General features: G+C 56.3%; 3 protein-coding genes across 3 annotated transcripts; all 3 read left to right on the forward strand.

Moving 5' to 3' along the window:
* Nucleotides 1-704: 704 nt before the first annotated feature.
* UMAG_10976 (uncharacterized protein) lies at nt 705-6,347 on the forward strand (the record flags this gene model as incomplete). Its single annotated transcript, XM_011394310.1, has 1 exon — nt 705-6,347. One exon carries the CDS (start codon nt 705-707, stop codon nt 6,345-6,347), a length of 5,643 nt encoding a protein of 1,880 aa, XP_011392612.1.
* Nucleotides 6,348-7,792: 1,445 nt separating this feature from the next.
* On the forward strand, nt 7,793-12,823 carry UMAG_06251 (Kinesin-3 motor protein; the record flags this gene model as incomplete). Its single annotated transcript, XM_011394293.1, has 1 exon — nt 7,793-12,823. The coding sequence occupies one exon, from the start codon at nt 7,793-7,795 to the stop codon at nt 12,821-12,823; it is 5,031 nt and encodes a 1,676-aa protein (XP_011392595.1).
* Nucleotides 12,824-14,762: 1,939 nt separating this feature from the next.
* On the forward strand, nt 14,763-15,746 carry UMAG_12331 (uncharacterized protein; the record flags this gene model as incomplete). Its single annotated transcript, XM_011394346.1, has 1 exon — nt 14,763-15,746. One exon carries the CDS (start codon nt 14,763-14,765, stop codon nt 15,744-15,746), a length of 984 nt encoding a protein of 327 aa, XP_011392648.1.
* Nucleotides 15,747-15,759: the final 13 nt, after the last annotated feature.

The following is a 15,759-nucleotide window of genomic DNA, read 5'->3' on the forward strand; positions in this document are numbered from 1 at the left end:
CGTAAAGCACGAAAAATCACGGAAAGTCTTGAGTGGATGGCACACAGTGGAAAAGACCAAGACCCTTTTTTTCCGTTTTATGGTTGGACCAAAGCAGAACAAATCACAGTCGTGAGTGACGAGTGAGTCCAATTCAGGTTCGGGCTTCGTGTTCTTTTTCGTGGTTGATAATAATCGATTGACTCAGCCAAATCTTCAACTCCTCCTTCTTCGTCATCATCACCAACATCACTTACAATCAACGCAACTTCAAGATCGTCTTCAAGATCGAATGCGAAGCAAAATTTCGCGCTTCACATTTCATACCAATCCACACGCGTCAACGCACTCTCTCTTCTGCAATCACGGTCACTTTTCGAATCTCGAACATTACCAGACCGTCCATCCATCGATTCCTGATAGCTGATAGCTGATAGCTGATAGCTGATTGCTGCAAGGGCTGGTCCCATTATCTCGTGCTTCTATACCCTTCAATTGGTTATCTTCAAACACACGAATCTATACCGGCCTTCTATCGACTAGCGCAGACGAAGAGACAATCTCTATACCCCATTTGTCTGTTCCTCTGCTTCGCTTTCTTCCAGACCCTCAGCATCGGTTTGGTCGCCTTGATTTTTTTTTTTCCGGCCGTTGTGCCATTCCTTTGGCTCCCTGATCGACCGTCTGAGTCATAGGCAAACCTCGGCTGCACGGCATCAGCTGCTATGCCTGTGAGCTCGGCTGCCAAACTCGCCTCTCACATATGGAGGGGCGCTGCACAGTCAGCGGCCAGCGCCGCCCATAATTCTGCCAACTCGTTCCGTGGTGCCTTCCATGGCGCTTCCAACAGCTCTGCCTCGTCCACCGGTTCCTCGGCTTCTGGCTGGGCTTCTGGTCTCAGCAGTGGCGGTTCTTCCGCTGGTGCCGGAGCGGGTGGCGCCAAATTTCACGCCGGCCGCGGCACTCACTTTTCCTACCAGCACACCGGTCGTGCTCTCTCTCAAGCTTCCTCGACGCCCAACTCGGATACAAACAACAAGAGCAACGATGAAGAAGACGAAATTCGTAGACAGAAAGCGTACAAACTGCGTCTCGACGGTCAGCACTCGTACGAGCGCTCCATGCTCGCCTCTCCTGGTCACCTCACCAACTCGCACTTGCAGGTGCGCTTCCGACATGCCTTTGCCGCCAAGCAAGCTCCTCTTTTCGTCACCGCTTCAGAACACACTGGGAACTCCCAGGATGCCGACGCTTCTTCGCAAACCCAACGTCGCGCCGCTTCTACTCTGACGGCTAATCCCAGCGAGGCCACAAGCGATGCCGGTGCACCATCCATCTCCACCACCCACAGCACCAACGCCCACGACCGCGTCTATCACGAACTTCGTTCAGCAATTTCGAGAAAAGACGCCTACCAGATCCGTCTTAGCGTCGACGCTTTCAACGCTCTCCCCAAGGAACAAAAGACCACGGCCGGTTTCAACATGGTCATGGAGTCGCTTCTCGCCATCCGCAGTCACGGTCAAACCGTCCGCGAGATCACCGACACCTACAACGACATGATCCACACGGGTCTTTCTCCCAACAGTCGCACTTACACTGTTCTCGTAAAGGCGCTCTGTGCACGCGATGCCGAAACCGCCGCTGCCTCGACCTTGCCTCCGTCTGATGCTACATCCGCAGATGCCGATGCTGCTGCTACAACAGAAGACAACTTTGGCCAGGCTCTCAAGCTGATGAGTGTCTGCCACAGCAGCCGTCTTCAGTTTGACGATCAAAAGGCTTACAACGCTGTACTTTCCAGCTGCGCGCTTCGCGGCGATGTCGACCGTGCTCTCAGTGTGCTTGACCTCCTCGAACGCAGCATGTTTGCCAATACCGACGCCTACACCTTCAAGCATCTCATTCGCACCTTTGCACAAGACCCGCAGCTCAAGCCCGACGAGACGCAACAGATGCAAGAATCGCGCAAGCTCGCTGCATGCAAGCAGGTCTTTGACGAGTTTCTGCTCGCTAGTCAGAAGCCCGACTGGAACCACAAAGACAACAGTATCGTCTGGAGTTCGCTCATCGAGGCCCACTTTGCGCTCAACGATCCAGCGGGCGCAATAAAGCTGTTCGAAAAGATGCTTCAAGGCGGCGACAACGTCCCGGCCCTTCACCATACCATCATCTCGTCTGTCATCACCGGATTCCTTGACAGCGGCGACACCGCCACTGCGCTCCACTGGTTCATCAAGGTCACTTCGATGCAAGCCGCAAATACTGCTCCTCACTCGATGTCGTCCGATTCGCAACCCATGCCTAGCATCAAGTCGATCGAGTACCTCATCACCAAATTAGCAGAATCGGGCGACGACTTGCTAGAGCCGCTTCAGCGCGTCTTTCACGTCTATCTGCAGCGCTGTGTCGAGCTTCATCGCTACGCCCAGCTTGAAACGCTCATCGCACTCGCTTCCGCCAACTCGGTTCGTGCTCAGCGTCTTCTGCAAGCTGGCTCGGCACAAGAGGCCAACGCTGCGCTCGACCGTGCTCTGGACGCTGCCGCTTCCTTCTTTTCGCGCGAAGCCACATCGCTTGCCCGTCTTTCCCCGTCCAACTTGGAGTCCAAGATTAGCACCATCGTATCGACCATTTTCCAGCTCACCGAGGTCCTCCTTACTGCCGACCGCGTCGTCGACGCGGGTTGCACTCTGACCTACGCACGCATCTTTTTGGACAAGTTCGATCTTGCAGCAGAATCCTACCAACCCTTTGCTGTGCAGCTCTCGCAACTGGCATCTCGCTTTTTCACCACCAATTCTCCTGCCACCGCCAATGACGCCCATCCCGCTTCTATCCGACTGTTTGCCAGCGCCGAATACCTGGCTCCCGTGCTACGCGAAGCCGGCTTGCTTGACGAGCACGTCGCTGCTTCCCTTGCCGATCTGTATCGAAGCGTGCATGCCCAGTCGTCAGACGTTGTCCTCAATTTGCCGCTCTCTAACGATGCCTGGACCATGATCTTGGAGGCATTCTGCTTTGAGGAGCTCAATGTTCGACCGCTCAACTTGGACGCTTACAAGGCTGACGGTATTCCGATGGTTTTGCACGATATCGCCAAGCTGCCGGCTGCTGCTTCAGAAGGCAGTGAGAGTAGCGCGGATCGTGCATCCATCGACACGACCAAGGCAGTGCAAGTCACGCTCGCTCGTTACGGACAAGAAGCGCTCGCGTTGCTTCCTGAGTGGACGACGCAAAAAATCTCCACAGTTGCAGAGCAAGAAGCTCAAGACGTCGCTGCTGTCCGAGATGAGACCAGCAGTGAGACGGGATCGGCTTCTCAACTCAGTACGTCGACCCCTGCCACCACGCCGCCGCAACAACATTCGCCTCTTCACCGCCAGGATCTGCCCGCACCGACGCTCTCTTGTACCACCTCGGGAACTTGCTCGTCTACTTTGTCATTCCCTGCTGTTCAAGTCGTCGATACCGACTTTGGTCACAAGCTAATCTCCCTCGCGCGTCCCTCGGGGCAGAAGGAGGCGCCTCGCGTCTTTGAGGAGGTGATCGAGCAGACCAAGGTCGGAAACTTTGCGCATCCTGAAGGTATTGCTGTCTTGATCGGTGCTTTCGGACGTCTTGGCAACGTCGATCGCGTCGAGCAACTTTATGCCATGGCTCAGCACGTGTTGCACGCTTTGGTCGGGGACCCGACTTGGCAGACCAACGCCTGGTTTGTTGTTGAAGACAGCATGATCCAGGCACTCAGTCACGCCGGTCGACCCGAAGCGGCTACCACGCATCGACACCGCATCATCACCGCTGGCGGCACGCCTAGTCCGACTTCGTACGCTGCTCTCATCGCTACGATTCGCGATACGACTGACGATGCCTCCATCGCCCAGGAGCTCTTTGACGAATCGCAGCGCTTCGGAGTACGTCCAACGGCTTATCTTTTTAACACGGTCATCTCGAAGCTCTCGCGCGCACGCAAGGCGGATCGAGCGCTGCAGCTTTTCGACGAAATGGTTACCAACTTCCGCATCAAGCCCACCAGCGTTACCTATGGAGCTGTCATCAACGCCTGCACGCGTATCGGCGACGAGCAACGCGCAGTTCACATGTTTGAGCGCATGGAGCGGGATCCAGCCTTCAAGCCTCGTGTGCCGCCGTACAACACGATGATGCAGTTCTTCATTCAGAGCGTGCCTGATCGTCAAAAGGCGCTTGTGTACTATCACAAGATGCTGGATGCCGGCGTCGAGCCCAGCGCGCATACCTACAAGCTACTGCTCGACCTGTTTGGCGCCATTGAACCCGTAGATCCTCTCGAGATGGAACGCGTCTTTGCAGAGCTCACCAGCAAACGCTCAGTGACGGTGCAGAGTACGCACTGGGCTTCGCTGATCAACTGCTACGGATGCATGCTCGACGATCTGGATCGCGCGGTTGCTACGTTTGACTCGATTGCCTCGCACCCTTCGTCGCAAAGGCGCAAGGATGGTGCACGTATGCCAGATGCGGTCGCATTCGAAGCGCTTCTGGCCGTGTTTGTTGCGCACAACCGGACCGACCTGATGCGTTCACACTTGGAAAAAATGAAGCAGGCGGGACTACAGATGACAGCGTACGTGGCTAATTTGCTGATCCGCGGCTTCTCGATGGAGCAAGGGGAGGCCGGATTGAACGAGGCGCGTGCTCTGTTTGAGAGTATGGGTGAGCCCGCTGCTGGTGTTGCTGCGGCAGGCAACCATCCTCCACGAGCGCATGGTGCTGGTGCTCCTATCTCTGATGACGCGCCGGTCGTGCTTTCGTCAGTTCGACCTGCCGATGTGACGGCTGGGTCGCACAGCGCTGATGCTCCATTTGCATCGGTGCAACGTGAGCCGTCGACGTACGAAGCCATGATGCGCGCCGAGCTTGAGCACGGCCACGCTGATCGCGCAGCTGCTCTGGTGGATCGGATGGAGGCACGAGCGTTCCCACCTGCGCTCATTGTACGTGCTCGTGCGCTCGTGTCGGAAGGTCTGGCTTCGACTGCTGCAGCCAACTCTGCGACCGCTGCCGAGGCTGTGGGCGGCGACGCTTTCACCTATGCTCGCTTGACGTTTGGGCAGACTTCTCCTCGACTGAGGCCTACAAGTCTGTACCGGGCGCCATTGACGGATGGTGGCGCCAACAAGGGTATCAGTGGCATGTCGGTGCGCCACGCCTCGACGATGGCTGGTAGCGGAGCAGCTGCACCAGCGCCCGGACCACCCAAGCCGAACAGCGCGTTCACCATCTTTGACCGAGCTACCAAGAGGCTGCAAAAGGACCGAGCTGCGCTGAAGCCGTCGATTTCCAAGAGCCAATTTGGCTATGGCTTTGACGACAACTCAAAGCGGGGGGAGGCGTCGCGTCAGACTGACTACGTACGTCATGCCATCGCCGAATCGCTTGCGGATCGTGTGCAGGACATCAAGCGAGACTTGACGACGATTGTTGAACTGGGAGCGGGACCTGGGTTGCTGCGTCACTACTTGGATGCCCAAGGATGCAGCACCAAGAAGATCATCATGTGCGACACGAGCGAGGCGCTGCTGAATCGCGATCGGCACCTGGATGACCAGTTTGGATTCGAGTTTGAGCGTCGGGTGATGGATGAAGAGATGCTGCCATTCGAGGAGGCTTCGTTGGATTGCGTTGTTTTCAGCGGCGGTCTGCACTGGACGAACGATCTTCCAGGCGTGCTCATCCAGATTCGACGTGCGCTCAAGCCAGACGGTGTTTTCATTGGAGCGCTGTGCGGTGGCGATACGCTGTTTGAGCTACGAACGAGCCTGCAATTGGCTGAGCAGGAGCGAGAAGGCGGCATCTCTGCGCGCATTTCGCCGATGGCTGACACACGCGACATGGCATCTTTGCTGTCTCGTGCGGGCTTCACGATCCCGACGGTCGACGTCGATGAGGTTTCGGTGGGCTACCCGAGCATGTACGAGCTGATGCACGATCTTCGTGATATGGGCGAGTCCAATGCGGTCATCAACCGTCGAGGCCAGCTGCGTCGCGATACGATGCTCGCGGCTGGTGCCATTTACGAGTCGCTGCACGGTCAGCAGGAGAGCGAGGGTGCGGGTGAGGGCGAGCGTGCTGAGCAGCAAGGGGTGCCAGCGACGTTCCAGTTGATCTTTCTGATCGGATGGAGCCCTTCGCCGACGCAACCCAAGCCGTTGAAGCGAGGCAGTGCACAGTCGAGTCTCAAGGACGTCTTGGCGGCTGCAGACGGCGATATGCAGCGACAGATGCAGAGCGAGACGGACGAAAAGCAGCGTGAGCAATGGATGAAGTCGATGGAGCAGTCTGAAAACAACCACAACAACCACAACCACAACAACAAAAGCTAATCTTGCATCTCGACACCACCCTTCACACTTTCTCCAACATGCCAGCCGGTTGGGCTTGTTTGTATACATGTATTTGTACCTGCTTGGTTTCGCTAGAATCAGACGCACTGTCCACTTTTCCACGTTCTCGTAACCAACAGGTAGCCAGCAGATAACCAACAAGTAACCAACAGGGGTGAATAGAGTGGTTGAAGCGGCTGCTTGGGGGTTGGATGGTCAGGGAGCGAAGCGCAAAGCACGAGAATCGGCGCCGGTGTTGGTTTCAGATGTCGCACGTCTGCGCATATACTCGCGACTCGCACCACCGCGACTGTGTGCGAATAGACAGCGACAAGATTCACGATCCGTGATTTTTGACGTGTGTTGCTCGCTTCCGTGTTCGCTCAGCCACGCTCGGCCAAGAACTGCTCCAAAACTCGTGACTCGAGGACGCGACCCGGCCAAGCACGAATCACGAATCGGTGGAAATGTGTGATTCACGATTTTCGTGATTCGTGATTGTTGCAGCTTCCAACATGCGCAGTCCCAAGTCACGAGTCGCGCTGCGTTGTGCTGTGCTTTAAACAAGAATCTTGATAGAATGCTAGAATTCCAGGAAATCCAAGATTTACGATTTACGATTTACGATTCACGATCGATTTACGATTCACGATTCACGATTCACGATTCAACAAGAGCGTGTGGGTGAGTGTGACTGTGTGCGCGCACGGTCGCAATCACGAATCACGAATCACGAATCACGAATCACGCATCACGCATCGTGTGTGTGAATCTTGAATGCGCAGTGTGCTGCGTGGAAAGCGTGTGGAAGCGTGGCTAAAAAGCTGAAAAGGCTAAAAAGCTAAAAAGTGTCAGACGCTTGGCACGGCTGCTCACAGTCACGAGTCACGAGTCATGAGTGAGTGAGTGTCACTCTGTCACTGTCACAACTCTGTGACTGTGTGTCAGTCAGACGATTCACGAGAGAGGAGACCCTGAAGAGCAACACACGCAGGACAGCGACTACGGACCGTGGACGTGCGAGCGAATGACGAATTGAATTCACTCTGCTACTACTCATTCTTCACCCTCCTCGTCTCTGCCATCACCATAATCCTCCTTTGTCGCAACGTGCTTGCTGAATGCTGCTGCTTGCTGGCTGCTGGTCGCCGTCGCGCCCTCCTCACCCTGTCTCAAGCCACATTCTTTTTTGATACCCGCCTTCATTTCACGTTCTCGCTTCCGATCCTCTGCTCTCTGCAGCTTACGCACCAACCGCAGCACAGGCGATCAACTTTGTATCTGCACTGCACACCCTGCTCCTCTACTCTCTACCACCTCAAGCTCGGGATTCAGTTCGTCATCCGCACTGCACTCGTCCGAAGAGTCGTACCTTGTCATCCGATTTCAAGGTGCATGGCCCAGATCCAGTACCACACTTGCCACCTCCATAGAGCTCCGCCATCATGGCCGACTCGGGCAACATCAAGGTCGTCGTACGATGTCGTCCCATGAACTCGAGAGAAAGAAATCGGGGCGCGTCTAACCTGATCGAGTTTGTAGACCAGCACCAACTCATCCTTTCACCCCCCAACGAAGCCGACACAAAAGAAAACAGCAAAGCCACCAAGAAAAAATCCATGCCCTTCTCGTTTGATCGCGCCTACGACGAACACACCGAACAGGACGACCTCTTCCAGTACATTGGCGTCGAACTTTTACAGCATGCCTTCAACGGCTTCAACACCTGTGTCTTTGCTTACGGCCAGACCGGTTCCGGCAAATCACACTCCATGGTCGGGTACGCTCAAGCCAAAGGTATCATTCCCCTCACCTGTGCTCGCCTCTTTGAAGATATCAACCAAAAGACCGCCGCCGATCCTAACCTCAAAATCAGCGTCGAGGTCAGCTACATTGAGATCTACAACGAGAAAGTTCGAGACTTGCTCAATCCAAAAAACAAGGGCAATCTCAAAGTAAGAGAGCATCCTAGCCTAGGTCCCTACGTCGAGGATCTCAGCAAGCTCGTCGTTGCCAGTTATCCCGATATCATGAACCTCATGGACGAAGGCAACAAGGCCAGGACCGTCGCTGCCACCAACATGAACGAGACCAGTTCGCGTTCGCACGCCGTTTTCACGCTTGTCCTCACACAAAAGCGCTTCGATGTCCAGACCAAACTCGAGGCCGAAAAGGTATCACGCATCTCGATGGTCGACCTGGCAGGTTCCGAACGCGCCAACTCGACAGGTGCCACCGGTGCACGTCTCAAGGAAGGCGCCAACATCAATCGCTCCCTCACCACTCTCGGAAAAGTCATTGCCGCTCTCGCCATAGCAAGTTCGGCTGTCGAGCCCGTCAAGGGCGCCAAAAAACCAAAAACCGCCAGCCTAGATAGCTTTGTACCTTATCGTGATTCAGTCCTCACCTGGTTGCTCAAGGACAGTCTCGGCGGAAACTCCAAGACGGCCATGATTGCCGCCATCTCGCCAGCAGACTACGAAGAGACTCTCAGTACGCTCCGTTATGCCGATCAGGCCAAAAAAATCAAGAACAAGGCCGTCGTCAACGAGGACCCCAACGCAAAACTCATCCGCGAACTCAAGGAAGAGCTCGAGCTGCTTCGCACACGCGTCTCGGGCGGAGGTGGCGCCGATGGAGAGAGCAACTGGGACCCATCAATACCACCCGACAAGCAGGTCGTTCGCTACCAGACCAAAACCGGTGAGATCAAAACCGTCACCAAGGCCGAGTTGCAGGAACAGCTCGAGCAGAGCGAAAAGATCATGAGCAGCCTCAACGAAAGCTGGGAGGAGAAGCTCACAAAAACGCAAGAAATTCAAAAGGAGCGCGAAAAGGCTCTCGAAGAGCTCGGCATCTCGGTCGACAAGGGCAACGTCGGCGTTCATACGCCCAAGAAACTGCCCCATCTCGTCAACCTCAACGAGGATCCGCTCATGTCCGAGTGTCTCATCTATCAGATCAAGCCCGGTCATACACTGGTTGGCAACCTAGACAGCGGTCCCGACGTTCATATCAAGCTCAGCGGCACCAAGATCTTGAACAAGCACTGCATGTTTGATCATCAGGACGGCCTTGTCACGGTCACCGCCATGCCGGACAGCATGACCATGGTCAACGGCAAACGTCTTGCACCAGACGAGCCAAAGAGGCTTCGATCGGGTTACAGAGTTATCCTCGGCGACTTTCATGTTTTTCGCTTCAACCATCCCGAAGAGGTTCGAAAGGCGCGAGATCGTGTCCGGTCCACCCTTGCTCTGTCCACGGGCGAAGCGCACAACGAAACGCTCATCGATGGCGACTTGCCCTCCACTCGTCCTGACTCGCCTGCTTCCGGAGACGTCGATTGGACCTATGCTCGCCGAGAGTACACCATGGCCAAACTCAACGGTCAGAATGTCAACTTTGACAACCTCAACGAGGAGGACCTCGAAAAGTTGTTCGAAGACATCTCGCGGGCTCGATCCAAAAAGTCGATGGGAAGCGTACTCGGTCGTCCCGAGAGCCGAGCCAGTCTGTTTGACGATAATGCCAGCGAGTCGGCGAGCTCGGTTATCCGACCGTACTCGCATGGCGCACTCACCGACGATACGAGCATCGATCCCTGGAGTCAGGCAGGCAGCGAGATGGGTTCGATGCGCTTCAGTGCCGGTACGCCGATCAAGGAGAATGCCTACACCGGTGCGGGCGCCTCGTCGCCGGCGCTTGTTGCTGCAAGCCACAGGGAGACCGAGTCACTGAGGGCAAAAGTGCGCGAGTACGAGGAAAAGTTGACCCGTATGGCCAACGGTTCGCCCCGCCTAGCCGATGAGCCTATCGAATACAGCGACACACAGAAGGCACTGCTACGAAAAGTGCTCGTCAAGTGGAAGGCACACACCAAGGTATCGATGGCCGAAGACGCTCTTTGTAAGGCGGTGCTCGTCAAGGAAGCCAACGTAATCAGCAAGGAGCTCGCCAAGCGCGTCACGTATCAATACACCATAGTTGATGACTTTCCCCTCGCTGTGCCCACCTCAGGCGTCGAAGCCATTGCCGGTCTCACCGAATTCGATGACGTCTCCGATCCCGATCTCGCTTCATGCGCAAAACCATGCATGGGCATCAAGGTGCTCGACTATCTTCACTCGACCTGCTACGTTTGGTCCATGCCAAAATTTGAACAGCGTCTGCAAAAGATGCGCAACCTATACACGTTTGTCGACAAACCCGAATACTCGAAACACTTGAACTGGTCCGATCCTTTCTACGAGGCACCTCATCCGACTTATGCCTTTGTGGCGAGTACGTTGGTACCACTGACCCCGCTCTCTAGGCAGTTGTCGGCCAAGTATCGATTGCCGCTGCACGATCGACATACAGCCAAGCAGATCGGGTGGTGCAGCGTTTCGGTGAAATTTGTCAGTCTATCCCCGGTACCCGTCAGTGCAAGAGCGGGAGGCACGGCTTTGCCGGCGCCAAGTGGATCGCGTAACCCCAGCTCACCAACGTCTTCATCTTGTACGAACGGTATCGTGAATCCACTTGTAGGGCAGAAGCTCGGATTCCAGATCTTGGTGGATGCCATCTCGGGCATCTCGAGCGACGACTTTGCCAGCATCCATCTTCAAGTCAAGCTCAGCTCTTTTGCCGGAAACGAATTGGGCAAGGACGAGATCTACACCTCGATCCCTGTGGATCTGGTCAACCAAGAGTCGTTGGCCGAAGTGCGACTGCGCAGGACGCTCTCGTTTGTATTGACACCGGAAACGATCCAGTGGCTGCGCACGGGAGCAGCGCCGATCGAGGTGTATGCGAAATTGCGACCGCATTACCTTGTTGCACTGGAGCAGCACGACAGTGCGAGGGAGAGCGAGGGCCAACAGCACGCCGCTGCGTTTGTACCACTCCATGACGATTCCCGGTCCTTAACGGCAGGCCAGCAAAAGACCATGTCAAATACCATCAAGGAGCGACTCTCGGAGAACGAGATGCGGAACGAGGAACGACATTTCATCTTGGCCTCTGTGCAGATTTGCGAGTTGGACGCATCTGGAGAGTACATGCCTGTGCCCGTGCGGGCGTCATCGGCGCTCGATCCGGGGTCGTTCTTCCTTCGACAAGGGTTGCAGCGGAAACTGGTGTTGCAGTTGGCGCACGATTCCGGTCGTCAATTTTTGTGGAGCAGAGTGACAAAGTTGGAGCTGGCAGACGTGCGACTTTTGGACAGCCGAGGTAGAGTGCATGGAGGCAAAGCTTCCGACGCCGTCCAACTGAAAACGCCGCTCAAGCAGCAGTCGGTGGAATTTGCCAACAATGGGACGAGCCAACTCGAGCTGTGGGCTTGGTGGGACAGCAGCGTCCACGATAGTCTGCATCTCAATCGGACGACGAGCGCTGGACATCGAGTGCTGATCCGACTCTCGTTCGAGATCCAAGTGGATCGCTGCAGTGCACCGGCGGCGTTCAGCATGGACCTGGCCGTGTCGATCAATGGCAGGGACGCAAAGCCACCGGGAAGGCTGATGAGCTTCATCGAAGGATCGACAAGCATGACCAAGACAAGCGCGATCTTTGAGGTCAGGCTGGTGCCACCGATGATGAAGCGGCCGTGCGAGCTTTGGAGGTTGGATACGGGCAGCAAGTACGTGAGGGGACAGGAGATGTTGGGAGGGTGGAAGGCAAGAGGCGTGAGCTTGGTTGGAGATCATGCGGCGTTGGTGCAAAGGGAGAGGCGGAGGGCGGAGGTGGAGGGTGTGAGGGCGACGTTGAAGGGGCGCTCTGCGATGATGAGGAATGTAGATGATGCCAACGCGGAGAGTAAGGAGGAGTTGGCGGCGAGGGTGGTGGCGGTGTGGCAGCGCGCTGTGAGGGATTCGAAGGTGGGAGTGGTGATCGGAGTGCAGCCCAGTACGAATGCCGCGAGTGCAGGCGGGACCACGTGTAAGACTGGTGCGGATGGACTGGTTGGCATGTTCGCAGCACCATCCGCGGTGGACGGTACGAATGGGTTGGGAATTGACAATCTGAGCGCATCCTCTTCACCGGCCAAGATCGAGCGCACTCGATCCACTTGGTCGTCAACCGCACCGGCACCGGCACCGGCACCGTCAGCACCGGCAGCACCGGCGGCGCTGACGGCAATTGTCGCACTGCTCCCACGCACTGCCACCACATCTCATCGGGGCTACCTCTGGATCCCGCTCGAAACAATCACAGACACGTGGGTGCGTCGATTCTTGGTGCTCCGTCGTCCGTTTCTGCATATCTACGAGTCGAATGCTCAAGTGGACGAGGTGATGGTCATCAACGTCGAAGCCGTCAGGGTGGAGTACGACGAAAATACGGAACGCCTGCTGGGAAAGCAGAATGTGTTTGCGGTGTATACCGCCAACAACAGCTACTTTTTCCAGGCTGACTCGGACAAGGATCGCCAAGTGTGGATGAAGCTCCTGGACGGCTCGTACAACGGCGATGCGGGCCATGTGTTTTGCTGAATTCTAGAAGGCGTCATGGCCAAAAGAGGTGCGTCACGTTTGGCGTGTGGTTGTGTGTGAGCGAGAGCACTGCACGGACGATATGAGCGAGTCGAAGCAGCGGCCTTTTAAAAGTGACAGAGTCTGAATGCTTTATCCTCCTCTCCAAACAGCGCAAAGGTGATTCCAGATTTTGGGCAGTTTCTAGAGCTTGCACACGGGGCATGGATCTTTAGTGCGACGAGAAAGTTGTTGGGTGCACAACTACGTTGGCGATGTATCGGACGTAGATGGTGGTGTGCGGCCGTGTTGGCAGTGTCGCGGACATGGTATGAGGGGACAGGTGAAGATTCGTGATTGCAACCCGAGGCCGATTCACGATTAACGATTGGGTGTCGAGACCTCTTCTGGTACGGCGCGGAAGCTTCAAGTGGTACGTGGTGGCGCACGAGACCGAGACTTGGAGACTCGGTTCAAGATGCGCCAACCGCACAGCCAGCGCAGGTGTAGGACAGACAGATCGCTAGCCATATGCCGACCGTACACTGTACAGAGCTCATATCACGAGTGGATCGTGCCGTGTACCACAGCAAGACATCTACACAGTCGCACATCCCACTTGGACCGTACGCGCTCCAGAATCTAACCGTCTCCGAACGTGTTTCCCTTGCAGTCAGCGCTCTGATTCTTTCACAGCTTGGCGTGCGTCTTGAGTCATGATGCACGATGGTCCAGGTAGCTCACAAATGTGGGTGAGAAGCGAAATCGTGCGGACGACGAAACGCGCTGCTCACACTCACGACTGGTGATCACGGATGCCAACATTCACGATTCACGATTCACGATTCACGATTCACGTTCCGTGTTTCGTCTTTGGCGATTACGATATACGATCCTCACCGTGATATAGACTAGACCGTCGTGGTGCGGCTGGTTCGAGAGCCGAAACGCACTGAGCCACGCCGCTCGGCGAGTCCAGAGCAGCCGGACGGCTTTGCATCGGCACTAGATGCGATCACCTCGACTACGTTTGCTAGCCAGGCCTAGGCTTATACCTAGCCACGAGCGTATTCGTGATGACTTGGCCGTTGATGTCATCGCAAGGATCGCATCTTTTCGTTTTTCTACCTGATCTGCTGCACTACCCAGACGTCCGGGACAGATGGCCTACGCCTCTCGCTTTGCTTATGCGACGCTTAAGTTGCACCAGTCACAGTCGTGAGTGCAGGTGACGATAGGTGCGCCGCCTTCCGCGCCGCTATGCACTTTGTGTCCGATTGAGATATTGCGTGCGCCGGAGCGCAGCCTCGATGAACTGCTGTTGGTCCCCACATGTGTAGGCCAAACATGCAGAGCGTCTCGTTTCGAGCGCTAGCTTCATTCACGATTGGTACGTGCGGGTAACGGAGTGGCTTACAGCCCAATTTATACACACGACACTTCAGCACGATTGATCACTGACCTTAGGGTCAAGCGCGCGACCTTTTTTACGAGCACGAGCTGATGACGCGGAACTGAGCTCAAAACATACAGTTTTGGCTTCTGCCTCATTCTCCGTCAGCTCCATCATCTCTGCTCTCGTACGCCGGCCCAAGAGCAGCGTACTTCTTACGTTCTTCCAGCGTCGTCAAGCAGTGGCTTCGACGGACAGACAGGCCTTGAGCCGTTGTCGGCCTTGCATCTCGTGTCGCGGTCTGGTACACCCGCTCGAGCTCTCCATCGCCTTTCCGCGCACTCTGCGACCCCGTGACGATCGACCTGGCTCCCCCTTTCTCTGACACGCTCTCCAGAGACTATGCCTCCCAAATGGTAGTCGACAAGACCTGCCGCCGGTGCAAGAGACGTCTGTCCATTTCCCATTTTATTGGCGCGCGCCCGCAGCAACATCGTGCAGTTCTACACAGACTGTCGCGGCAAGCACAGGGTCGCAACCCGCCCGGCCACTGCCCCCCCTCGTCGTATGAGTTCTCCACCCCCCGCTCAGGCCGGTGAGAGCCCTGTCTCCTCGTCCCTCTCGCCCCCCTCCCCTGCGCCTGCTCAGCCCGAGCGGGCCTTGTTTTCTTCGGTGGAGGCGCTTCAGCGCCAGATCGGCGAGATACTCGCCACCCTCCGCGCACAGGCACCTCCGCCTGCCCCTCCCCGCCCGGCATTCCCTGCAGCAGCGTTGGCACAACCCTCTGCTGGTAATACCGTTTCCTCTAGTCCTGCGCTAGGCCTTCCGGGTGAGTCCTCCTTCTCGGTCACTCGTTGTTTCCCTTGGGTTTCGCCAGACGTAGCCACCCTCGTTCAACGGGACCAGCTCAAGCCTGAGCACCTGGTCAAGCTTCGCAACCTCTACTCAAAGGTCTCGAAAGAGCCCTCTCGTTCCTTTGGCCTCACATTGGAGGCTGGGCAGCTCACACTGCTCCCCGACTCCGCCGACACCGGGACTTCGTTCTTCGTCAAGGCCATCCCCAACATCGCGGCTCTCACTCAGGTCTGGTTGGTCTACACAGCCATCAGGGTAGAATCTACGAGAGATTTCACACTCAACAGTGCTCTCCTCTCCCATTTGGAGCATCTAATCGAGTGCGACCACCTCTACTCGTGGAAAGCCGTAACAGACTATCACTTGGCCATCTGCCGCCAGCGGTTTGGGAGGGCTACAGCTGCGGACTGGTCGTCTGACGATTCCAGAATCAGTGCGAGGTTGCTGCAGCCTTATCTCAAGACGTCTATCGCAGCTGCGCTCAGAGCCGACTCGAGCTCGTCCCGTCCAAGTTGCTCTTCCAGCCGGCGTGCGGGCCGCGCAGTCCGCTCCTCTGCAGAATGCCATAGCGACGCTTGCATGAAGTTCAACGCGGGCCAGCACTGCCGAGGTTGTTCCCGGCAGCACGCTCGCATCCATTGCCAGGGCCGCCATCCTATGGCGCAGTGCCCATCACTCGTCTCGGCTGCCATTTAACCCGCTGCCAACA

Source organism: Mycosarcoma maydis, chromosome 22, assembly GCF_000328475.2.
Source record: "Mycosarcoma maydis chromosome 22, whole genome shotgun sequence".
In the NCBI taxonomy this organism is placed as follows: domain Eukaryota; kingdom Fungi; phylum Basidiomycota; class Ustilaginomycetes; order Ustilaginales; genus Mycosarcoma; species Mycosarcoma maydis.